The sequence below is a fragment of the Oryzias latipes genome, chromosome 6 (assembly GCF_002234675.1).
Source record: "Oryzias latipes chromosome 6, ASM223467v1".
Classification (NCBI taxonomy): Eukaryota; Metazoa; Chordata; class Actinopteri; order Beloniformes; family Adrianichthyidae; genus Oryzias; species Oryzias latipes.
Genome location: NC_019864.2, coordinates 30,420,579 through 30,446,447, shown reverse-complemented (window position 1 = coordinate 30,446,447; position 25,869 = coordinate 30,420,579). Strand labels below are relative to the sequence as shown.

At 43.3% G+C, this 25,869-nt stretch overlaps 1 protein-coding gene across 4 annotated transcripts in view; it reads left to right on the top strand.

Moving 5' to 3' along the window:
• Window positions 1-25,869, top strand: part of LOC101163409 (SLIT-ROBO Rho GTPase-activating protein 1) — a 73,377-nt gene that overhangs the window by 19,213 nt on the left and 28,295 nt on the right. For all 4 annotated transcript variants that reach the window (XM_023956101.1, XM_023956102.1, XM_023956103.1 and 1 more), the window contains exons 2-6: window positions 7,201-7,396; window positions 11,366-11,528; window positions 18,604-18,666; window positions 24,074-24,253; window positions 25,484-25,612. In XM_023956101.1, the coding sequence (XP_023811869.1) occupies window positions 7,201-7,396; window positions 11,366-11,528; window positions 18,604-18,666; window positions 24,074-24,253; window positions 25,484-25,612 (731 nt within the window). The remainder of the gene's footprint in view (window positions 1-7,200; window positions 7,397-11,365; window positions 11,529-18,603; window positions 18,667-24,073; window positions 24,254-25,483; window positions 25,613-25,869) is intronic.

Below are 25,869 nucleotides of genomic sequence, written 5' to 3'. Positions count from 1 at the left end.
CCTAAAGTCAGCAGTGAATGATCTGTCCTGCTAGCTGCAGGCCTCTCCTCTGTGGAGCGTTGCCTTAGAAACCGTAGCTTATTACCCCTAAGCTAGGTAGCCCGTCTGAATCTGGCAGAGATTTTTCCTTATTACTTATTGAAATGTATAGTAAAATATGAGTTTTCCTAGAGCTTCAAGTGTTTTTCCATTTCCAATCATGTATTCCCACTTGAGTTTTAATATATGTATATATATATATATATTCATTTTTTTTCATTCACCTTCTTTATCGTTTATTCCCTTTCGGGGTCACGGGGTTGCCGGAGCCTATCCCGGCCACTTGGGCGTAGGCAAGGGATGCCCTGGACTGGTCACCAGTCTGTCACAGGGTAGAAATTCCTCAATCACACATCCATTCGCTCTCACACTCACATATATGGACAATTTAGAGTTGCCAATCAACCTATGAAGCATGTTTTTGGACGGTGGGAGGAAGCTGGAGATCCCGGAGAAAACCCACGCATACACGGGGAGAACATGCAAACTCCACACAGAAAGGTCCCCCATTGATGTTGTGTTTTTCATGTCCCCCAGCCGGGACTTGAACCGGGGGCCTTCTTGCTGTGAGGCAAGAGCGCTAACCACTGCGCCACCGTGCAGCCCATATATAATCAAATCCGCCCAAAAAAAAAATAATATATATATATATATATATTTTTTGGGCGGATTTGATTTTGAGCCGTGCACACAGTTAGACGTCACAGTTGAATTGGTTCTAAATCAAGCCATAAACACCAGAGGGCACAAAGATCCCTGAACTCTTCAGGTTTTTTTTAAGCCCACGACACTCCTGAGCCCAACTGAAACTGCAAGTTAATCTTTACATCCTATTAAAGTATTGAAAATTATTGTTCTACATTGTTGAAGCTCCACTCCGATCGTCTTTTGATATGTTTTCAAAGCCTTACCAGTGGTTTTTTAATTATGGTAATGCTGTTTTTTGGCAATAATTAAACAAAAAACCTGTGTCGTTTTCTAGGACATGGTTTCTGGAGGGCGGCTGAAGTTCATTAGAAATTCCCCTCTGTGACTGTTGGCCTTCATTTACCATCATCCCTTTGTTTACACTTTGTCCTGCTAGCTACCAGCCCCCTCACAACCCCAACCTAACATTAGCGAGGGAACAAAGATGGCAAACAATATCAGAGGTATCCAGGCGCTATGCCTGCATAATAAATCGCAAATTTATCGTTATTGCGATACCAAGCTGTGCAATATGCATATTGCAAAAGATGGCGAAAATTGCAATAAATGGTTACCTTAAATGTGCCTAAAACAATCTTATGGTAGCTTGAAGTAATTGGCGAATCAACAAAATCCTTTCATGCATTTGACCAATCAGACGGAGCCCTTTAATGTTAGATTTTCGCCTCCTATGTAGACTAGGCTCATTTAGAGTATAATTTAAGTTATTTTGACTCTTATTTAAGTTAAACTGCAGTGAAATAGAAATGATGTATTTGGTTGTTTTGCTATTTGTTCATTTATCGCAAGTTATATCGTCATCGCAATATTAATCACTAATATCGCGAGTTTTCCTCATATGGTGCAGCCCTACCAGCCGCACAGTTCTGATCCAGATTCAGGCTCAGACGAGGAAAACAAAGACGTATATGGATCTGGTCGTCTTTAAATGAATTTCTTGGAATGGAGCAAAGAAGGGAGCTTCTGGTCCGCCAAATGTAGTTGGCGGTTAGTGCAATGTAATTTAAATGGCACTTTTTAGCCTTTCAAAGTGGAGTACACTTAAGGAAATAATGAAAAAAAAACAGAATCATGTAAAAAGAGAGTCCACACACACACCAGTGAATTGAATAAAATGCTTAGGAAGGCAATGTAGGCAATGTTAATCTTTCCTTTCTTTATCCCTTGTGCTATCTTGTGGGGTCTAGATGACCCCACTCCCAATGTTAACGTGCCTCCAAGGCATGCTAAAAGTCCCAAAAACCCCATTTCCATTGGAGTGGGTGTTCAGAGGAGCTTTCCACGGTTCTCTGGAGGGCTGGAACCTGCAGTTCCACTGGAAGTCTCTGCTGTTCTTGAAGCCGCTAACATGTCAGTCCGCAACAGTACCAGGAACCACATCGCCTGTCCTATAATATTTTGAGATTAAACAATGTTTGTAATCTGATGGTACCTTTTGGAAATGTGACCTATTTTTCCCTTTTGTCAGTTATTTTATGGTAGCTTAACGGCTCTAAGCTGGGAGGTGGGAATACTCTAAATATTGAGATTTTACACTATGAAATGATGTTGCACGACTGGAGTTTAAGTAAATGCATAAACGAAAAGAGTAAAAGTGGAAAACAATAAAATGATATGATACACAGTGGGAGCAAAATGACGATAAACAGCTGTTAAAATGAAGTAACTGCTTCAAAATATCCAGTCTTGGGGAAAAAACATAACTTCCAAAACTTAATGTACCTGACTAGACGAGTCAAACCATTTAACTACACAAGGAAGAGAAATCTCTGGCTCATTTGTGATGTCACTTTAGCTTGAATTGAAGGCTTATGATATTCTAGACATGAATCTGGAGTTTTTGTTTAACTTCTCGTCTCGTCTTGCATTCGGTCTCCAAAGGAGGCACAGACAACTCTCTGTGTCTCAAAACCTAGATGTGAAGCAGATGGTGAGGCTGAGCACCCCCCGAAGATCCCTCCCCAGGCCGCAACTGCTATTTCAGGTGCTGCCGATGAGCCACTCTGTGGATGGAAATGCAGCCCTGGGACCGACGGGCCACGGCATGTCCCACATAGCTTTTGGGTAAAACTAGGAGAGGACGTTAAAACTAAAAGTGAAGTTCTTGCTCTGGATCTCACGTGAGGGAAAAATCTAAACCTTGGTTTTGAGTGGAGTGGGAGGAAATGTTCTCTTTCTGGCTCTTTGGCAGCAGCTGAGTTGTTTTGACTGAAGCCCTGTTGTTCTTTCACTTGGTGGGGGGGACTATGGGCCAGTACCCGTCCTGCTTACAAGGCACTTCTGACAATAGAACAGGCCTATCTGGCAAATCAGAAGCTACTCTGACTGTGTACATGTTTGTTGCATTGAATGCGGTTCACAACTTCAGTGAATGATGTGATGTGTCGTCCAAAAGGGCTTTTGGAAAAAGCCCAGTTGAGAAACAAAAGGGCTTTGGACCCAACCAATAACCACAAAGGCGCAGAGGGCTCTCTCTATTCCACACGGATGCTTTTTTTGGGCCACACCGACCTGACATCTGTCAGCCGCTTGCTGACGCCTTTATGGACTCGCTTTATTCCTGCGAGCTGCTTTCTGTTTACGCCCACATCCTTGAATATGACTCTAAAACCTCTGCAGCTAATGAGACTTCCAGAGATGTTTTCGGTAGAAGAAAGGGGAGCGCGCTGCCCCTTTATGCCCCCCTCATGTCACACTCGTATGCGGAAAACACGGAGGCCTCCCACATGTGCTCACCATACAGAATGGCGGGAATGCCGACTGTAGTGGTAGATGAATCCCCTGTGGTGCTTCCAGCCTCTAAACACTTTGGATTATAACAGTTGGATATCTGAAACATTGAAGTGTCCAAGTGTCAACCTCTTCTTATGGTGTTAGCTTTTGAAAAAGCCAAAGAGACACCCGTCAGAGCTCTTAGCATGGGGGCTCTTGAAGGCCCCACCTTGATCAAAGGGGGATTCTTGACGGGGTTCAACAGCAAAGTAACGTCGTCTGTCATTTCACATATTTGTGGGATTAAATGAGCTGGTCTGTCTCTCATTTAACTGTCAGATCATAATATGGGATCACAGCTCACAATAACAAGTACAAACATGAAAATGTTTCTGTGACAAGAACTTTGGGGATTTGGTCTCTGACTATACTCCTTTTTAGTTTGAAAGCAGTTTCTGGAATTCGCTCTGACGTTTGAAAGCGGTTCTTCCTGTTTCTCAGCTACATCGCCATAATATTCCCTAATCAGCAATAATCTAATGATCAGATCAGATTAGGATACTTAAATCCTCTGTGGGTAGATTGATGTTTTCTAATTTACCAGCTCAACTTCCAACGGCATCAGTAAACTTCTCTGACTAACAACGACAGAGAAAGTGCTCAAAGTTTCCTTTAAATGTTCAACATTCACATTGAAATGACAAAGCATCCTGTTGACAGAAACTACAAAGCTCAATTTATGAAAATAAATAAATGAAATTGTTTGCAACAGAGCCTAAACTGATAAAGCTGTCTGTGATGTTAAAGCCATTAGGTTTATGAGAATGTTCCGGTGAGTTTGGCAGCCGTGCCTCCTCGTGGAGCGAGCCGCTCCTGTAATTTCCTCTGACAGGTGGCTGCCTTCTAGGATTCATTTCCTGATATGTCAGCGCGGTGCGTCCGCTCTCGCGGCCGCGGCCTGACTTGGAAAATAAATGATTTAATGAGTTTCCTTGTGCAGTCATGAGTGTAATAGTGTCAAATGATCCAGCAGTCTTCATCTCAGCGCTGCCGTGACTTTGTTCTAATTCTGACATACTGGCAATGATCCAACTACAAACCTGGACTGTTCACTCGATCTCCCTTAAGATTATTATTATTATTATTTTTCTTTTGTTGGCATCACAACTTTAGTTTGTAGTTTTGTGTAAGCTGTTGTGCTGTTGTCGACATCCTACTGTCTGTCATGAGGACGAGTTTTTCTACGGCTGAATGGCTGCCGCCTCCTGAAGATTCCTGTTTTAATCAGGATTTTATTGATCTTTTAAGTAGTTCTGCTGACAAACTATCGATTATGGTTCAGAAAACCACAGAGGGACACTTTGAAATTTAAATCTAGCATTTTATTTTTAGGTACGGTTTCTTTTTTTGAATGATTGGTTTCCTAAATCGAACCAAATCTCTTGCTGGAAATATACGTTGTTTAATAAATTTAACGCGTTTAATAGAATAGAATAGAATAGAATAGAATAGAATTAAATAGGGATATTTCTGAAGCTATCTTCACACCGCACTCTGCAACTCACATTTAAGCGACCGCTTTAAATGAAAAGGTCATGTAAACGTACGTGATCTCGCGTCACTACGCAGGTTTTTAGAGTCCGATCATGGGCTCTATGAACCAATCGGGCATTCATTGATCTGATTCATTGATGCTGTAAGTTCAACAGGTTCAACTTCTTCATGCCTGATCAGGGCACTATGACCAATTGGGAATTCGGATTTGATTGATGTGTACGTAACGTCCTTTTCAAAACACTGACGTATCGATCGTTGTGACAATGATCACGACGGTCAAATGAATAGTTGCATTTTGTGCTCGGCTGGATTAATATGACACCCAGGCGATCATTCATTGGAAAAGAGCTACGAAAACAAAAAGCCCGGAGTAAGATCTGCAGGATTTGCAACGCTTAGACTTTTCACATCAAGTTTCAGCCAACTGTAGGAGGCCGACAAGCACCAGTAAACAGTAAAAACAGATAAGAAGCGGACTCCCCCTCCCTAGCGCCCCCTTCGTGTCCCGTGTGAACACCACTGGCTGAATGCGCTTCATGAAACTGCGTATAGCGTCTTCTTTGACGCCGGCTTAAACGCAGCATGAAAAGTCTTGTATCTAAACACATGTATATGCCGCGTTTTGGGGTTCAAACACCTGCACACCTCCTCAAACGTTGCTTCGCACGCTTTTCTGACCGTAAAAAAAAAGTGCATTAAAAGTTAAAGCAGGTTGACGTTTGGCCAATCAGATACTTATATTTAGTAGTGACATTTGGATGATTTCAGCTTTAATTCACGGAAGTGCCAACCGTTGGAAAATTGATCATGGAGGATAAATTAACAATAGTGGTTCATCCGAGTCACGATTCCAGCTCACAAATGATTTATTTCAAAACATTTCCATTGAGTTTCAATAATATTGCTAAGCCTCTCCACTCCTATAAGTAGATACAATCAGAGTCTAGTGTCCTACTGATATTTTAATGCAAACATATCCAAACTTCTAGATTTAAACTTTGATCTGAGGCAGTTTGAACAGTTTTCTGCTTCACTAAAAACGTTCATAGTAAGGGTTAATGGCCGACGATCAGAAATTAATGCACGATGCTGTGCGTTAATGCTGATAATGCACACTTTGAAGGCCATTAACCCGCTTATACCATGGTCCATATTCAACCAGTTTTTAGTACTTGATTCTTGTTATTTCTTTCGGTTTGGATCGCTTTTTTCACAAAAAGTGGACTATTTGTTGCGCCTCGCTGCTCCGACCTTCAATCCCAACTGCAACGACAAAGCAAAGCAACATATATGCTGGTCGTCACGATGGGTCACATCAGTTCAGAGAGAAAGTTCCAGATGTTGAAGATAGTTTGTTTGAAAGAAGCCAGCGCAGTGATACAGAACATTTTAGCTATGTGACCGGAACTTCTTTTTTAGGCGTGCGGTTATCCCTGTGTTTTAATGCACACCCAGCAGCCAATCAGAATCGAGTATTCACCCGGACCGTGGTATAACATGTAATAACTTGTTTAGGTTCAAAAGCCTTCAATGTATGTCGCTAAACCACCTAATTACTGCTTTCTCTGCAGCTCTGACTCACGCCACTTCCTGGAAGAATAAATTATGCAAGCGCATCCAAGAAACACAAAAGAAACAAAATATGTGACCACAAAAGCTTTGTGTGTTTGCTAGCGTGATTGTACTGTTCAGGGCCTCAACTCAACTAAACAATTGAAAGGGGGACACTCAAAGCAGCTTGGTTTCCGTAAGAAAATGAGGCGGAGGGCATGGAGACTGCGTGTTTGTCTCAACACCCTGCTCATTGTTTGGTACAGTGCGACAAAACGACTTATTTCAGCTCTAATGAAGCACTGGCGAGCAGTTCTGCCAACCGCCGTTGAGCCTATACAAGACCAAGAACCATCCAGAACAAGGTGCACTGGGCCAATAGACTGTTGCAGGGGTATATTTCCTCTTCTTGCTCATCATCAGATGTTAGATATATAATGAAAATAAGCTGCACCATAACTACTGTGAAGTGGGTGCTGTGGGCCTCTCTGCATTGCTGAAGGACCTTTGTGACTTCACCAAATCAATTCTGCAAATCAAAGTATCATCAAGTGTTCTTTTTTAGCTGCCCTGTGTTTATTTCACTCCCTCCTCCAACTCCACTTATCTAGTGCTTCTCTTTCTGTTTTTCAGAGATCCGGGCTCAGCTGTTGGAGCAGCAGAAATGCCTGGACCAGCAGACGGACATGCGGGTCCAACTGCTTCAGGACCTCCAGGACTTTTTCAGAAAGAAGGCAGAGATTGAGATGGATTATTCCAGAAACCTGGAGAAGCTGGCCGAGCGCTTCATGGCGAAGACTCGCAGCACCAAGGATCACCAGCAGTACAAGTGAGGAGAAGATGTTTGGGTGTTTTTTTTTTTTCTGTCACACTCTGCTCGTCTTTGGCAAAGTCCAATTCTAATGAAGCGTAAGCCTATTGAACCTTAAAGCCGGGTCAGGCTTGATGATGTTTTTGGTGTTGTAAAGAAAATTACGCTTAAAACTGTATTTATTTATTGGAGCAGACAAAAAATGCCACAAGAAGAGGAGCTTATTTGTGAAAAGAAGCTGTGAGGGGCACGAGCTCTCTGCTCTGAACTCTCAGCAACGGTAAAGGGGGGCGGGGTTGCTTTGCGCCAACGGTCCCACCCGCAGCTCCGAAGTGACTTTCTAATGAAGAAACTATGAAAACAAAACACATTTTTCCTATAAAACGGTACAATCATGATTTAAAACAAACAAACACAGGTAATTCTTCGAAATTAGATCAGAAGACGATTGGAGTGGGACTTTAAGGCGAATCCGACTTACTTCCCTCCCCCGACGGCTTTCCCCCCCAAGCAGAGACATATGGAAAAATGGTGTCTTTAGATTCGAGCGTTACCACTACCTTTTGATGACATCATCAATAGTTGTCGCGCTTATACGCCAGCACTTTGATAATACATAACAACATTGGTTTTATAACTTTAAAACGTCATGCAAAAAACAGAAAAATCCTAACTTTAAAATGAAATGTAAACTTCTGTGCTTCAGAGCAAACCCCTGTGAAAAAATGGGATTCTCCTTCCATGACAGAATTCTGTTAGAAAATCAAAAATTTCCTTCGTTTTGAATGTGTTTTCTGGGTTTTAAAGTTATTCATCAAAACGATGAAAAATTCTAGATGTCTGTTCTAACTTTGAGAATTGAAGAAAACTGCTGGATTTTCATTGAAATGTGTCATTGAGCTCTTTGAAGACAGTTTTCTGAGCGAAAGTAGATGCACCATTAAAGTCTTCCTTTTTCTCTTCCTCTCCTCTTTCCTGATCCCTCATTCCTTTCTTTGTACTCTGTGTGCATCACAGTTTGAGTCTCCTTTTTATAGATCTTGACACAGTTAATGGGTGGCTTAGATTTTGACCGTATTGCAGCGGAGAGTTTTACTCAGACATGAACTCACTTTTTAATGTGGCAGAGGGAGCAGAAATCATAATAACATATCTATTTGTGTGGAGAAGTCTCCTCTTTCTGTCTGATTCTGCGATGGCTTTAGCAGCTGAGAGCCCGCAGAAAGACTCCAGTGTGGCGTCTGTGCTCGTGGTGGTTTCCTCCGTGTGATGTACCGTCTGGTCCATTACAGGGTAAACATTATGCAAGTGGCTGTGTGTTCATGCTGGTCTTTTGAAAAAACATTAAAAGTCTTCCTGCGAGCTTTAAATGACTCATTTAAAGCTTCGCACAGGAAGGCCTCGGTAACTCGGGGGTTGTTTTCCTCTGCACACGTTCGGCGGGTTAACCAGGATGTTTTTATTCCTTCTCTGCAGCCTCAAGGCACTTTGAGTTTGTCAAACTTGTCATGTTGACTGACGATGAACATCTACTTTAGCGGCATTTTTCAGTTCATTTTGCAAAGCCGATGACGTGCTGAGAAAAAGCACTTTTCTCCCTTCCAACAATCATAATTAATGATCATTTTTTCATGGTTGTTGGTCATTTCAGTTATAGCCAGACCTGGATGTCACAGCCGTTTATTTTTAATGACTGTTTGCAGAAACTACTAACTGATAAATGGCCTCTACTTGTATGGCGCTCTTCTACCGTAAAGCGCTTTATTGTCTCCCGTGCACACGCACAGTCACACTCCCATAAATGGCTTCTGCCCGGAACCACCTGGTTGGCCTGGAAGACGGGCAGGCAAGCAAGAACTGAACCTGTGACCTTTCAACCTACCGCTGCACCACAGCTGCCACCAAAGTGCGAATGACTCTCTTCTCGATTTAATCATTTAGCCTGATTCAGCAGGAGGGAATGCAGGCAAATGACTGATGGAGCTTTTCAGGCAAAATCCATTTTTTGAGCTTTTTCGTGTTTTAGAATGTCCGAGCCCCAATGAAAAGCGGTATTTTTGATCCGTTGTGAAAACACGTTGTGACGTAGACCAGTGAAGACCCGCCCTTCCAGGAAGAGTCTGCGCTCCCAGCACCGCCCCCCAGGCTAACAGACACACCCACTTTCTACATTTCATTCAATTGTGACTACATAGTTTGTATAAAAGAGAGATTGTTTGATCAATATTCATTTTTGGCCGTGTTTATTTTCTTCTTGAGAAAAAGCCTTTGAATGAAACGTTTACCTGAGGTTCCCTTTGAGGCGGCTGGACCGCCCTGTTGGTTGGTCACTAACCAGACCTTGGCTTTAATGACTTTTGAAGACTTTGGTGTTTGGTGTTAATTATCCATCCTGGTCAGCGTGCTGCTCCTGAATGCAGCCACATTGTATCTCTGGATGAAGATCATGCCGACAGGAGAACAGTTGATGATGGCGTTCCCGCCTCATGGAGGTCCTCCTTTCCTTGAGCCTTTCCGGGTCATGGCTCGCTGCCTGTCAAACCCAGATCCTGGACTGCTTGGGGAGGCGTGGTGGTGGTTAGGGTTTGTGAAAGTGAATCCCCAAAAACGTTCTTTCTATTTTTTACGAGACGGTTTATACATCGAGGCATTTGGCAGGACGCCATGAGGATGTTGCTTTTGTCTGCAGGTTATTCATTACCTGACAGTCTGATTACATAAGTCTGCTTTAGGTCACGCTCTCTAAACATACGATAACTGATAAGTTCTTATATTTGTTCCTTGAACATATTTGGCCAACCGGCCTGCTTCATTTAAAACGGTTAGAATTCCCCGTTTTTTGCATTATTAAGGTGATTGTTTGTGAATCTCATCAACTATTGATGAGATCGTTTCCTATCTTGTGGTGACCAGAGGAAAACCTGTTCCTGTCACACATCCTGGTTTGGAGATATGTCCGTTCTCTGATGCACAGAGGATTATGGGAAGAGCTGATGCAGCTCCAATGGGGCTTCATTTATTTCTGTTTTTCCCTGAATTCTCATTCTCTGCAAACCCTTTTTTTTTTTCATGCCGTCTAAAAATGCGGTTAGATGTTTTTGTGCGGCTCGGCCTTTATGCCGCTCAGCCAGCGTCCTGTTTTCGTGCTGTCCAGAACCTTTCAGCGTTGGTGTCCGTCAGTCCTTTGATTCTTTTCTGCTCTTCCAGCACATGGACCCCCAGCGCTGACAGTAAGTTCAGGGCCGGGTCAGCTTCAGAGCTTCACCTGTTGTGTTGACAAGTGCTGCCTGTATATGCAAACCGACTTTGTGAAGGGGGGCAGAGGCGAATCTCCATATGGTTCCTGCCAAACTTGACCTTCGCCCGGGTCTTTATAGCCTCCTGAGCAGAAACGTGGAGTTTTGCCGGCTAGAAGAGCGTTACAGATGAACCCAGAGGAAATCTGTCTGCCGGCCCGGGCTTCCACAGCTCGCTCCGGCCTGGACAGCAAGTTGAAGGCAGCAAGCTCAAACCACAGGAAATGAATCCCAGCTCTGCTACATCCTTCTCTATTCTTATCCATTTACCTCACTGTCCTTTTCCGTTCTTGGCTGGTTCTTCTTTTACTTCTACAGGATGTCTGAAACAGCACCTGTGGCTTCCGTAACGTCATATTTAACTGAAGGACTCTAGTAGAAAATGATGTGGAACAGTCACATGTCAGAGTTTTCTGTCCTTCACCACGTCTGCCTTATTTTAGCCGATGGGTTGATCGACTCTGAAGGAGACGTCTGCTGTGTTTTAATGACAGGTTCTGGTTCTCCTCAGGTGTTCTTGTACATCCTGCTTATAAAAGAGCTTCACATAAATCACGGGCTCATATTTTCACGATGCGTCAGTCTGCTTCTCTGCTAAGGGAGTTATGGGCTGAGGGGTTTTTGCTTGTTAAATCCTGTGGAGATGAATTTATGTTTGACCTCTGAACGTTTTCTCTCTGGTTTGTTCCAGGAAAGACCAGAACCTGCTGTCGCCGGTCAACTGCTGGTACCTGCTCCTGAACCAGGTGAGGAGGGAGAGTAAGGACCACGCCACCCTGAGCGACATCTACCTCAACAACGTCATCATGAGGTTCATGCAGATCAGTGAGGACTCCACGCGGCTGCTCAAGAAGGTGAGGAAGGAGCTAACCTGCCCAACGTGGTTCAAGCTTTATCCTCTGTTTAAAACACGCGACAGACGAACCACGAGGGCTTAGGAGAGGATTCCTTTGGCTTTAAATGATGAAGATGATGTTCCTTAAATTTAGCCTTTTAATCGAAGGTTTTTTTAATTAATGGGCGGTTACGTCTCTCTTCAGGGAGGAGGGAGAAAATATGTAACGTACAGGAAAAAATGTATAACCGGGCGGGGTCAAAGTTGGCCACACAGCCGTTTATTCGGGTGACACAACACAAGAATCAAAGAAACTATCCAACAAAACACCAAAGGCGGAATAGGTGATGAGATATCTTAAATTCTCAGGATTTATAGCAAGAAATCTGTTACAGAAATCCAAACAAGATTAAATGTAACGGAAGGACATAAACTAAGAGGCTTTCACTGGCTAAGGCCAGGCAGACAGGAGGGGCGGGCTGAAGAAACACATTCCTCTCAGGAGCAGAGGATTCTGGGAGCTTTTTAAAGCTTCCCTCCCAGCCAAGCGATTGGTAGAGAGTGGCAGCCTCAATCAGACCTGCGACCAGTGGCCACCACGACACTGGTTTACTGTTGACACGAAGACGCTGCTAATACACCTAAAATCGGTCCGTAGAGCCAGATGGTCGTAGAACCCTGCTTTAGCAAACTGGCGACATGCGGAACGGTTCGTTAGCGTAGCATCGGTGTAGTTTGTGTCCAGCAGCACCGCTACCACCAGATCAACACTTTCCATTGAACGTTGCGGTTGCCGCTGTAAGTCCAGCAGGGGTCCGTAACTCCGGCAGCCAAACTACACAGATGTGAGTTAGCGGGCGTGACGTTGGGGGTGGCGTTCTGGTAGTGCGTTTGCCCGTGCACCTTGCGTGCAGGCAGTGGCAGAGGAGCATGGAAAAAGAAGGAGAGCTAATTAACACGACTACGTTGGCGCAAACCTTTACTCGGCGTCTAGCCCTCTAACCTTTACTCGCCGAACAGGAAACGTGTTTGAAACTGTTAATTTCTGCAACACTTCCATTACGGTAGATACATCACTGTGAGGAAACCTGTTTCTGTCCTGAATGACGTCAGAAAAATGACCTCATTTAGGAATCAAATCAAAAGAAACATTTGGGTCATTATTTTGTGTGCAGATGATGTGTTTGATTCCCAGTTGTCATATGACCCTCTTAAAGACAAAATCATTTGTATTAGTTAATGTAATTCCCAAAAGCAGGAAGTGGGCGACCTCAGTCCGCGTCTCCGGATCTCCAATAGGTTTTCATCCTTCAAGCCGTTTCATATTTTGGTTAAGTTTCATTTATAGTCATCTTTCCCTCCACTGTTTGTCCAGAAGAAGAGGAGGTTACTCCGCTTTGAACTTAGCGGTAACGCAGTGCAGATTCCTCATGGCTGTGCAGCAGCGTCCGCGGGGCCGAATGTGAACACGGGCGGGCTCTCATTTTCCGATCCGCTCTTCCCGAAAAAAACGCCGCCTGCCTTTGATGCAGTGGAGCTGCTGCTGCTTGGTTCTCTGAACGGGAGGAAAGCGGTCTAACGATGGTCACCACATCTTTAGATCGTTCCCAAGCCAAACCGATCCGCTGCCTCTCCCACCGCACACATGACAACTCCCCAACAGATTATGAGCTGCAGGAGAACTCCCCATGGGACTCCTCCTGCTTCAGAGGAGCGCTTTTGAGTCACTTTAGCTATCTAGACTGATTTTTTTGTTGTTCTTTGCTGCATTTTGCCACAAACTGCTTAAAAACTAAAAGTTAGACTCATTTTTTACACATTTTCTACATGAACAACAGATGTTTTTTTGGTCTGGTTGTGTTGGAAATGACTAAACAGGAAGCAGCAGGGAACATATTGTCTTGATAGAAATGCTTTTTGCTCTCAGCCAGATGGTAAAACCTCCTTCAGAGGTAGATCTGGTGTTTCTGTCCCACCCAGAACTATTTGACTGTAATGCTGATTTGCCTGCAGCTGCATCACTCCACCTGCATGAGCGTTGCCGTGGAATCTGCAGGACGTCGGCACCTCATTCTATCTTCTCGCTCGGCTGCGTCTTTGTAGATGCAGGTGACTTTGTGCAGACGAACGGCGGCCTGCCGGGAGGTCACAGCTCGCCCTCTAATTAAAGCCTCCCTGAGCCTTTGATCCCAGCAGAGCCTCAATAATGAGGCACAAACGACAGAGAAATGCCTCACGTTCTGCTGCGCCTCCTCGCAGCACCGAGGATACAGCTGTGTTGTTGTCATCCACACTCGCATCAAAGAAACGCACTCTTGTTTGTCGAGGTTTAAACTGCACGGACAAACCTGGAGAGACTCCAGAGTCTTCCTCCACCTGACGTGTTTGAGGAGCACCAGAGGATCTTAGTTTAAAGATTTAAACATCCTTTTTGGTTTGAAGAGTCGCTCTAGCCTTTCTGTATTTTTCTGGATCTGTATTTTATCAGTTTCGGCTCAGGCAGCTGTCAGCCAGCCATATCTGTGTTGGAAATATGTAGGTTTGAGTTTTTCCAGTAGATAAAAAGGTCAGATCGGTGTGGTTTTGGGATTTTATAGTAGGAACTTTTTTTTTTTTTTTGGTAATCTCGAAAGTCTCCTGAGAAAATGTTTGACTGATAAAATCAAGTCTGGATTAGGAGTAGATAAGATTTAGTATATCAAGAATTTACACAAGAACAGCTTTAAACAAACATTTTTCTGTTACTCTGTGAAATTTTGGAGAGATTATACAATAAACAGTCTGCTGGTGAACTGTCTAATAGTGCAGAAACAAGATTTTATTTCATATTTTAATTGACAATGTACTGTTTGATGATCCAAATGAGGAATACATTTTCCCATTTTTCTAACATATGGATATACATTCATGTTAAGGTATGCATTTATATGGATAGAAAAAGTTGCTTAAGCCAATTTAAACCCACTCCACCTGACCTCATCAGAGTAAAAGTGGAAAGGAGATACCATTGTCAAAAATCGGTAAAACAGACATCATCAGGCAGAGACTCAAACAGGGAGCAGCTCCAAATCTGATCATCACTACAGCATTTCCATTCATGGTCAAATTTTATTTACCATATTTTCCGGAGTATAAATCGGACAGAGTATAAGTTGCAGGAGCCAAAAAATACATAATAAATAAGATAAAAACCACATACAAGTCACACTTATGGTAGAAAAGTGCAAAATTTCTGAACAAATCCACCAAGCGGAATCCAACGTCAAATTTAGATCTGCTACCTCTTTTTCGACACACGCATCAAATTCTTGACGCAATGCTTGTCCAAAAGTGTTGTGCCTAGTTTTTAGCCTTATCGCTATATAAAAAACATTGACTGTATGTCTCGTTCACAATGTACGGAAGATGCTAATGTCATTGAGTTATTTTGTAGCGCTCTGCAAAAGCGTCAGTCTCCATGTCTGGGTTCATGAGATCATTCAGTCTTTTTCTTTGCCTTTGGCGATCGCCCCCTACGGTACTGCAGGTGCTGCGTTTGAATGACGGCATTTTAGCCGTACTCCCGTCTCTCTCTGTAACGCGGTCTGATGACTTGCTGTCCTGCATTAGTTCAAGGAAAAATAGTATTGTCTTGATGCAAATAAGAAAAAGATCATAAAGTTTTAGAGGAAAATGATCAAATTCCTTGTTTGTTTTGGTCAGCACTTCTTCTGCATTGCTGTCGGTAGCAAGTACGGATACACACACCTGCAGTGCCCTCTAGCTGTTGTTGGCTGGAAGATAATACATTTATGATCCCATTTTTTCCCCTCTAAATAAGACACTCCTTAGTATAAGTCGCACCCCTGCCAAACTATAAAAAAATGCGCCGTTTACTTTGCAAAATATGATAATTTTGTTTACTTTAGAAAAATCGTCAACTCTCTGAGCCACTGGGAAGTAGACGAATATTTAGGAGACTTCCAATGCAACAATAAGCAGCGCCCTGCTGTCAGTGATGTCAAAGCTAACATGTCCTGTTGTGCCCTACATAGAAGACGGAACGGTTTCCAAATTTACCCCAAGAACAGCAGAGTAATTAGTCAGGTTAGTCGACCAAGATGTTCTTCAGGTCAGGACAAAGAAAGCAAAGCTTTGACCCATCTACTGGTGCTTTAACAGAAGCACTACAAGTATTCTGTCAAATGTACTGCAAGTCGTAGTACCACTCACAGACACAAACGTTGCTGGGTACGCCGCCGCTCCTACATCATGATTCTTGTCAGCAGCAATTTGAAACCAGCACTCCCCGAAGAACGCTTTGGTTTCTGCTCCTCAGGCTTTTTCATCTTTTTAATGTGGTCTGGGTACAGATGGTAGGAAGCTAAAAGGGGAAACCCATTTGTAGGATCCTTCTAATGAATTAGAGTTAAACAGACCCCCCCCCCCCCCCCCCCCCCCCCCCCCCCCCCACACACACACACACACACACACAACTGAGATTCCTTTAAAATGACAGGGTAAACTCTACAGATTAAACCAGCGGCTGGATATGTATGGCTGCGTTTGGTTACCATCATTTATTGCCTCTAATCTGAGGCCCAACATGTGGTCCGGCTTTAAAGTGTTCCAGTCCGCCGAGTTTTCTGTTAAAACACTGAGAATGTATCTGAATGTGACTGAAAACCACATCTGAGAACACTTCTGTCTCTACTGACACAAACACGCCACACACACGTATCCAAGCGCGCACATGCACACATGTACCAACACACAACTAAACATGCACACATATACATGCAAACACATGCAGAGACGCACTTAAATGCACACACAGGCAAACACATGCATGAAGAGGCTGTGCGGCAGCGGTAGGGCAGTCGACCTCTGATCGGAAGATTACAGGTTTGATTCCCGCCTTGCAAGAAATCATTTGCCGTAAATCACAAATTTATTTTTAGTTATTGCGTTAATAAGCTGCGCAATACGCTTATCGCAAAAGACGGCAAATATTGCGAAAAATGGTAACCTTAAATGTGCTAAAACAATCTTATGTCAGCATGAAGTATTTATTGAATCAAATAAATCCATTTATTAATTTGGCCAAACGCCTTTTATGTGAGATACTCGCCTCCATGTAGACAAGGGTCATTTAGAGTATAATTTAACTTATGTTGACTCTTATTTCAATTAATCTGTTGCAGTGAAATGGAAATGATGTTTTTGGTTGTTTTTTTATTTTGTTCATGTATCACAAGTTATATTGTCATCGTAATATTGATCAATAATATGGCTCATCATGTCGTGCAGCCCTGTGTCTAAGTGTCCTTGGGCAAGACACTGAACCCCACTCTGCCTCTGGTGGAAGGTTGGCGCCAGTGCTCGGCAGCGGAGCCGCCACACGTGTGAATTTGAGGGTGTGTGGGTAAATGGCACTGTGACTGTAAAGAGCTTTTGGCCCTTTAAGGAAGGTACAAAAGCGCTATACAAGTATACACCGTTTACCACTAATTTATATACATACACACAAACTGAGGTGAAGGTTACTTTATTTTAAGTGTGGTTCTTCTGGCTTCCAGTTATCCGGGCTTACAGTCAGGTTAACCTGATCAATATGGAGTTACACAGGTTTACTCCTCAGGTGGAGGGTTGGAAGGTGTTTCTGATCCTCCAGGTCACGAGGCGAGACTCTAAACAGCAGCCTGGCAGGTGGCAACTGAAAGTGTAATCCTCTTTACTGCCTGTTCACTGCTTATGACACCCCCCCACCCACCACACAGACACACACACACACACACTCATGTGCAACTTCACCTGTGAGCGACCTGCAAACCAATTGTGTATTTTCCAAATGCTCTGTTGCTGCTCACAGTTTAGAAGAAACTTTTAGAGTTCGTACAGATAAATACAGTTTTTGTTTTCATGTGAATTACACCAGTTCTTCTACTTATTGTTGTTCACCTTTCGGCATTTTCCCTTCAGAGGTCGGCACAGTAGAAATTCACTGAATCACACAGGTGACAACCCTGTATTTATCCGGGCTGGGGACCGGTACAGGGGGACTCAGACTTAGGCCCCCTTGTGGCTCCACTTTAAACTACTAGATATAAATTTATAAAAACAAATAAAACTAGAACTAAGTTTAACCTTATTGTATCTTTTGTAATCGTAGAAACAGGTTTTGTTGTAAAAATTTAAAAAATCAACTTTTTCAAAACAGGTTTAGATTCAACATTTTCCTAATTTAAATGAATAAAACTAAACACAAAGAACTAATTTATGAATTGAATCCAGATTTTTTTAAAGACATGTATGTCTCTTCACATTTTTTATTATAAATATTTAATAACTGAAATTATATTGTAATTAAAACATGCACATAAATATCTGAAGATTTTAACATTTTTAGACAAATGTGCACAGATTTTCTTTGGTGTAAAGGGGAAATTGCTTCAAAATAGGTGTCCTACTGCCTCATGAAGGCTTTTCTGCAAGCGGCTCCCAGAATGAGATTTGTCTGAGAGTAACCAGGTTAGAGAAATCAGTAACACCATCCAGGTAGCGGAGCATGAGATCCACAGTAGAGGAGAGATCCGAAATTCACTGTGGTGATGCATAATCTCATAATCACGCGGGAGATAGTCTATGAGGTAGGCAGGCTGAAGGATGTATGGAAGTGGCACAATTAAATGACTCGAAAAAGCCTCTGTAAATCCATCACAGCAGAACTGCTGAGCTGCTTCTCTCAACTGTGAGATGCATTAATGCAGTTATATGCGGCTGAGATTGTGTTACCGAGTCAGCCTTGTGGCGCGGCTAATTGCGTTAACATATTGGGAGGAAATCTTAACGGTGGAGGCCGGTTAATGTGTTGAGCATGTGGACGGTGAAACCAGAGCGGTGTTCGATGATTTGGGTGAAAGAACGGCTACGTCGGGATTTTCTCACAGAAAGTGGGATTCATGTGCTGCTCTGAGCGTCTGCAGTTTTGGGTCAGCGTCCGGTCATTTTTAATGTTAACATTTTTTCAAGTTAATCTCAGGTTGGATAAAATCTTCATGTTCATTTCTTGCATTCTGTGACTGATGTCAATGATTTTTTTGTTTCTTTCGCAGAGCAAGGAAATGGCTTTCCAGCTCCAGGAAGACTTGATGAAAGTCCTAAATGAGCTTTACACAGTAAGTACTAACCATTGCCTTTTTACTTATGTTTATCTTGATTGAGAATGATGGTGATTAATGGTCTTGGAATACATCGAGGCTTAATGCTTTCCAAGTAATAATGACAGGTTATCCGCTATCTGAAGGATCTGCAAACTGAACTTTTTCAACAAATGGTCCATTAACTGTTCAAAGCAGCTGCTGAGATGTTACTGAAGAGTATCAGTCAGTCTTCCAGATACATGTGAAAGGCCTGCAGTGTCAATTTTCTGCACTTGTTCATTGTCCTCATGAGGTGGTGGTGGGTATTGGTGTAAAGAAACACCAATGCCAAGCTAAAGTGCAGATTGTCTTGTCGTTGTGTTTATTTTGTCCCCGACAGATGGTAACCCCTCCAGAGAGTGGGACGGTATTGTAAGACAGCCTCAGGGGCGGGATTACTTAAAGCCAGTGGCTCCCAGCAGTAACCTGCATCTTCACCAAACACCGACCCCACCCGGTAATGCAGCAAGGGTCATGTGTGTCACAAAAGCCACATTGGTCCCACATGGCCCCTCTGGGTTAGTCCCATGGTGAGGTGAGATGCAGGCAGGAGATAAGGCCCTTGGTCTGTAGGGTGGAGCTTCCGTGTGTCTGCCTAGTCGTGGAGTCCCCCACCCATCAGGATGTTGGGCCAGATTGGGATCTGGGGGTTTTGGAGGATGGGGACTTGGTTATTCTGGAGGATCTGGATATCGTCCAACAACGAGGTTCTCATAAAGGTGTATGTGGGATGATTTACTCCAGGGAAATTCAGATCATTTGGATATTTTTTGAGAACTCTGTCTTTTCAGGGACATCTATGCACAGCAATGTCAATATTTGGTAAAAGGTGTGTTTTTTGCCCCCTTTTTTTGTTTTAACAGTTCAATATGAACTGTCCATCAACCAGATAGTAGTCAGACAGTCAGGTATTTGATAGTGAATACCCCCAATCATCCAATTATACCCTTAATGCAAAGAGTCAGGCAGGTCTTTGGTACGACCCAACCGTGGAACTGAACCCATCATCTCCCACTCAGTGGTAATTTTCAGTGCAGTACTTTGTTTCTTAATTTCTTAAAACATTTTTGTTCAAATGATGCCGACCGTTATCTTCAGCCTGACACTCTTTTACTTAGGCCTTTTTGGAGGAAACAATACTTCATTAAATATTTGTTATTTTTCTGAGTTCTTTTCTAATCCAAACGGAAGATGACTCGATCTCTGAGGCTCCGCCTTTCTCTATCAGTTAAATCTGACGTGGAGAAAACCAGCTTTTCATATCAACTTCCCACTGAAATGCAACATATTACTGGCATAAAGTGTTGCATAATTACACAAAGCTGTTTTTCTTTGCAAAAGATTCAGTTGATTTATGTCAATAGTTTAACCGATTGAAGAGATATGGTAGTCGAAAGAATGTAGACGCTGGAGCTGAGGCTCTATTGTTGAAGGGTTAAATACAAACCTAAAGTCGGAACATTTCACCAGATTGTCACACTCACGCTGCACCGGCTGCACATCTGCTGCACATTTTCTGTTCAAGCTTTTCCATTCAGTTCAGTGGCTGTGCACAGCTCTCTGCATCTGTGTTCAGCTCTGACCTTGCTGGTGCATTCTCTTAGATCATGAATCAATATCCAATTCAACTGCTTTAACCACCATCAACCCCCTCTACCTTAGTTTGTTTAATGCATTACTGATGTTGTTGCAATTTAGCTGCAGCTTTAATCTAGGGGCTCATGAAGAGTTTATTCAATTGTTGCCATTTTGCATCTCATGGTTTCCCCAGAACATGTCATCTCTGCAGAATGTCACTGGTTACGGTGTTAGCCTTCTCACGGGAAAACCGGGCGGTAAACTGATGATAATACAAGGTAGAGAGATAAAGAGAAAGGCAGCTTACTCCCAGGTCAGTAACTCTACGGCTACTCTTCCAGTCGGTGGCTGTGTCGCTCCCCCTAAACTCTAGGGGGTCACGCCCCCATGCCACCTCCTCCTTGCACGCGCTTAAAGGTACACAAATGGTAGCCGCTGCCTCAGACAACCACAAACCCGGTACTGGCCCCCGCCAATGAAATAACAGGCCTGCTTCGTCTCTAAAAATGTCTCTCTAAAAAAAGCAGTAAAGTAAACACAGTTGTGGCTAACGACAAACCAGTAAGTGAGGAGTATGGGCCCCAAGGTCAGTCACCTATCTCTGACCTTGTTGCTAAGCTAGCCCTCGCCTAAGAACTGGCTCTGTTGTTCTACTTCCACAGAAATAACTGTGTTTGCGGGTTTGGTGTTTAGATTCTAGGATGGGTGAGCCTGTGTTTGTGCTGAAGTTGAGGTTTTGTGCAGAGGAGCATATTTCATACACAGGTTCTGAGCCTCCATTTTTTTTTTAAATCCTGGAGGAGGTTCATTCCCGGTCAAACTGTCAGTCTTTTTTACTGCTGCCTTCCCTCTGGTAGTACGAGTGTGTTTTCTGTTCTGGTTCTTCATGCAGCACACGCATGATGTGGTGACATGAACAGAATATCTGCAATAAAAAACAACATGCAACTTTAAACAAAACAGCTCATGTTAAACCCTGTCATTTTACATCTCTACTTATAAGGTTATTAAATTTTTTTAACAAACCCTACATAGCAGTTAGTTTTTTTCAAAAATCATTTTACTTTATTGTTGTCATTTTATTTATGGTTCAACGGGATTTTACGACAATATTCTACAACAACCATTGGGACATGGTATCAAACAACTACATGGATGCTATGTCAGGTCAGTCTGACCCTCTGTAAACTGCCATTGATAGATCCTAAGAGCTAGGATAATGAAAGCTAACCCCCCCTCAGAGAGTCTACCATGGCAGATAGTCAGAGATGATAATTTGATTCAGAGAAAGAGCAGTTCAGAACCCCCTTATGAGCAGACAACATCAAGATTCAATTATGTTCTCCGGATTGGCCTCACCAAGGTCCACACTGGAGCTGAGGCTTGCCGGTGATCTGGTGGTAGCCCTCCCACGAGTCCCGGTCAGTCCTAATCCAAAAAGGATGACGCTGGATCACTTTCAGACAGTGGGCCTAGCCTACCACATTCAGGAGAGCTCCACAGGGGTAGGTACAATATGGTTTGGGTGGTTGCCCAGTCCCTGGTGATGCAATCTGGCTTTCAAGACACTGAGTGTTACCTTTCTGGGAAGAAAGGGATTCGATTTTCCGCGTAAAGTCGAGAGAGCTCACCTCCATGGCTCTAATACTCCTTTGATAGAGGTTGGGCTTCTGGAGTATTTCCCAGTAAGAGTCTCCCCCCCCCCCCCCCATTATATGAGAGAGTCATGTCTATGTGCCTTTGGTCATGGATATGTATCTGACTTTAGTTTCAGCTAACAGACCAAACACCAGTTCAAAGTACTCAGCCTTCTTGGTGTCTCTCAAAGGGGTACTAGACACCGTTGTCCTCTTGGGGAACTTCAACCCCCATGTGGACACAGAGATTGACACCTGAAAAGTCATGGAAGGGAGGAACAGACTCCGTGATCAGAACTCAGTGGTGTCCATCATGCATGTGTGCCCATCAGTGCAAGTGGCACCAGGACACTCTAGGTAGAACGTAGACGTTTTAGTAATTTCAGGTGACATTTGGCTCTGTGTCTTTGACACTTGGATAAGAGAGGAGCAGAGATGTCCACCAACCACTATTTGGTGGTAAGTTGGACCCGCTGGCTTGGAAGAAGACGAAAAAGACTTGACAGACCCAAATGTACTATGAGAGTTTGCTGGGCAGTGAAGTATTTAATTCCCTTTTACTTAGGGACGCTGGGAACATTGAGTCAGAGTAGGCCGCGTTCTCCACCTTATTTTATTCTGCAGTTGTTGGTAGCTGTGGCAATAAGGACACTGTTGCTTGTTGTGAGGCAATTCCTGAACCCAGTGGTGGTGGATGCTGGAAGGAAGGAATGCTGTCAAGCTGAAGAAGAAACCTACCACGGCAGACTGGATTGTGAAACTCCTGTGGCAGCTGACACTTGATCCAAGGGACAGGGAGGGTGTCGCTTGGGTACCACAGGATTTCCTTTCTGCTTTTTGCAGATGATGTTGTCCTGTTGGCGTCATTGATCAAAACCTGAAGCAACTGTGTTACGCCCAGTCCAGGCTCCACTCTGTGAGTGGTAGCCTGCTGTCACAGGTAGAGGAATTTAAGTATCGTGGAGTCTTGTTCATAAATGAGGGATGACTGGAGTAAGAGATCATCAGGCGGATTGCTGTGGCTCCAAGAGATGCCCTCTGAGGTGTCTCTTAGTTCTGGTTTGAGGTGTTCCAGTCATGTCCCACTGCGTGGAGATATCTAGAAACAATCAGGACACGCTGAAGATACTACATCTATCAACTGACCTGGGAACACCTCGGGATTTCTCCGAATGAGCTTGAGGAAGAGGCCAGGGAGAGGAAAGTCTGAACATTCCTGCTTAAAAACTGCTGCCCCTGTGACTTGGCCATAGATAAGCGAAAGAAAATGGATGTCTGATTATATCGGGTCCATCTGATTAGATTAGATTATTGATTTATTTGTCAAATTGTCATTAAATCCAAATAACTGTTACACAGAACAGGTGATTTAAACTGAACAAACTTATTTAAAACGTAAAAATTTCAAAAAAATAACTTTTTTGCCTAACATATTACAAGAAATTGCTTCAAACGCAAATCCATTCACATAAATAACATTCTATTTAATTACTAATTACGGTACTTGTTTTTTTGTTGTTTATTTTTTAGACAACCCAACTCCACACTGTCCTTGAAGCAATCCAGATTGTTTTTTCCCCCCCATGTTAATTTATTTTTAATCATTGTTCATCTCTTTAGAATATCTAACCATTTCCTCTGGTGGTTTACCTGCAGCTTACAAATGACCCACTAATGCATCAGTGGAGCAGAGAGAGTAACACACACACTCCAGCCTGAGTTGTTGACTCGTACTCGCGGATGTGACTTTAAACCACAGTTTCTGTCAGCACGGTTTCTAAAGCAGTGACAGAAAAAAGACGTAAACGCTTTAAAGGAACAGTATAAATGGTGACTTGGACAGGAAACAGGCCGCCTCTCTCCCCGTAACAAACTTTCAAAGCCACACTGCAAACCCGGCTGAGTTTCTCTTTCTTTGTTATTTGAGGCGATGGTGTATTCAGATGAACAGAAATGCTGAAGACCAGATGCTCTGGGCTTTGACTTAAAGGGATGAATGAATGTGTGATGAATCACTGGGTCATAGGGCAGGACCTTAAATTAGGGGTCGGAAAAGGTCAGCGAAGGCCATTAAGATGGATTTTTCTGACCTTCAACCCCACAGGAAAGTGACTTTTTTAAATTTTATTCTGTCACCCTTGAATTAATGAAAACATCTGTGTCTTCAGGTCATGAAGACCTATCACATGTACCACTCGGAGAGCAGCAACGCTGAGAGCAAGCTGAAGGAGGCTGAGAAGCAGGAGGAGAAGCAGACTGGCCGGACGGATCCAACTTTCAACATGCGGATGGAGGACAAATACCAAAGACGCAGTTCTGTGAAGAAGATCGAGAAAATGAGAGAGAAGGTAAGACATCAAGAGCACGTATTTAACTTGAATTCAAAATCCATGTTCATGGCAGCTGCGCAGTACTTACAATTTGTAAGTACTTTAGAGACCCCTCCCATTTGTTAGGATTTGAATTTCCTCGTAGAGCTTCACAAAATGAAACTGATACGCGTTTCCGTCTGACGTCAATAAAGACGGACCTACTGTAAACAAACCCAAACTAACAGGCTCCATATTTTCACAATAAACCAGCAATATATTTAGTGTGTAGAAAATGTTTAAAAGCTAAGCAGTGTCAACTTTTCTAGAAATGCATTTTGGGAAATCTTAACGTCTTAGTCACATGGACCCGTACGGAAGGTTGACCCGTTCGGGTTCTGAGTGTTCTTGGGTTGTCCGGGTCCGTGGAAGGTTGTAGAGGCGCATTTTAAGGGGAGCGCAGGTGTGTCTTTTGGTTCCCTTGAGGCTCGTATGGCCTCCTCAAGGGACGTCATGAAAGAGCATACCATCGTTGAGGCTGTAGTAAATGTATTGTGGAATATTCCTAACGCTACTGGAAGTTACTCACATTTATCGTACGGTTCCTTACACCGCACTCTAGTCATCAGGAGGGTGCAAAAACCGGGTTCCTACTGATTGCGTAACTGCTGCACGCCGGGGTTGTGCATGTGATATGCAGGTACCCGTGAGACATCTGTAGGACGTCCACACAAACTACACTCTGATCGTCTAATTTCCTCATTTCTAACAGTCAGGCTGCAACAAGGAGCGTCCACGCATCATGTGAACAGCACTTCCAGGCTCCTTGTGCAGTCTGGGGAAGGATTGAAAAAAATAACATCTGTACGACACGCTTGCATCTCATCTACCTCAACTTTTCTTACCCTTACATGTTGTTTAAGAGTTCACTATGACCTGTCGCCTGTAGCATGCCTGCAGAAAAAAAAATGTGCATGAACATCATCTAAGTTCTCTTTAAGAACTTGATACTTCCTGCGGGTGGCCTGTTCAGATTTGACCATTTTCACCTGCAGACGGGCCGTAGCCACCCGTAAGGACAGTTCAAATCAAATCAAATCAAACTTTATTCACTAAGACTTCCCTTGTAAATTACCAGATCGTGTGTGAGTTTGTTTGTAACAGAAGGATGTTCCTCGTTTTTCTGAATCTTTTAGTCGCTTCTCTTTGATGAGAACACGTCGTCAAAAGGCGACTCGCTCCGTTTCTTATGTCTATCATTCTCAACAGCGCCAAGCCAAGTACTTGGAGAACAAGCTGAAGTCGATCAAAGCCCGAAACGAGTACCTGCTGACACTGGAGGCCACCAATTCGTCTGTTTTCAAATACTACATCCACGACTTACCCGACCTGATAGACGTGAGTATGGAAGTGTCTGGTTGTGATAGACTTCAACCTGCACCCACACACTCAGAGAGTGTCTGTGCTTCCTTTGCATGAGTGTTGTTCTGCATCAGAGACAGATTTAATGCCGTTTCTTTATTGGCTTTGTGCAGAAGAAGGAATGCTGTTGTCCTCACTGACCTTGAGAAGAAATTTAATCTTCAGTCAAACAGCTGAAGTAGATTTAAAAGCTTTTCGAGCATCAGCTAAATTAAGCAGACATAAAAATCCCT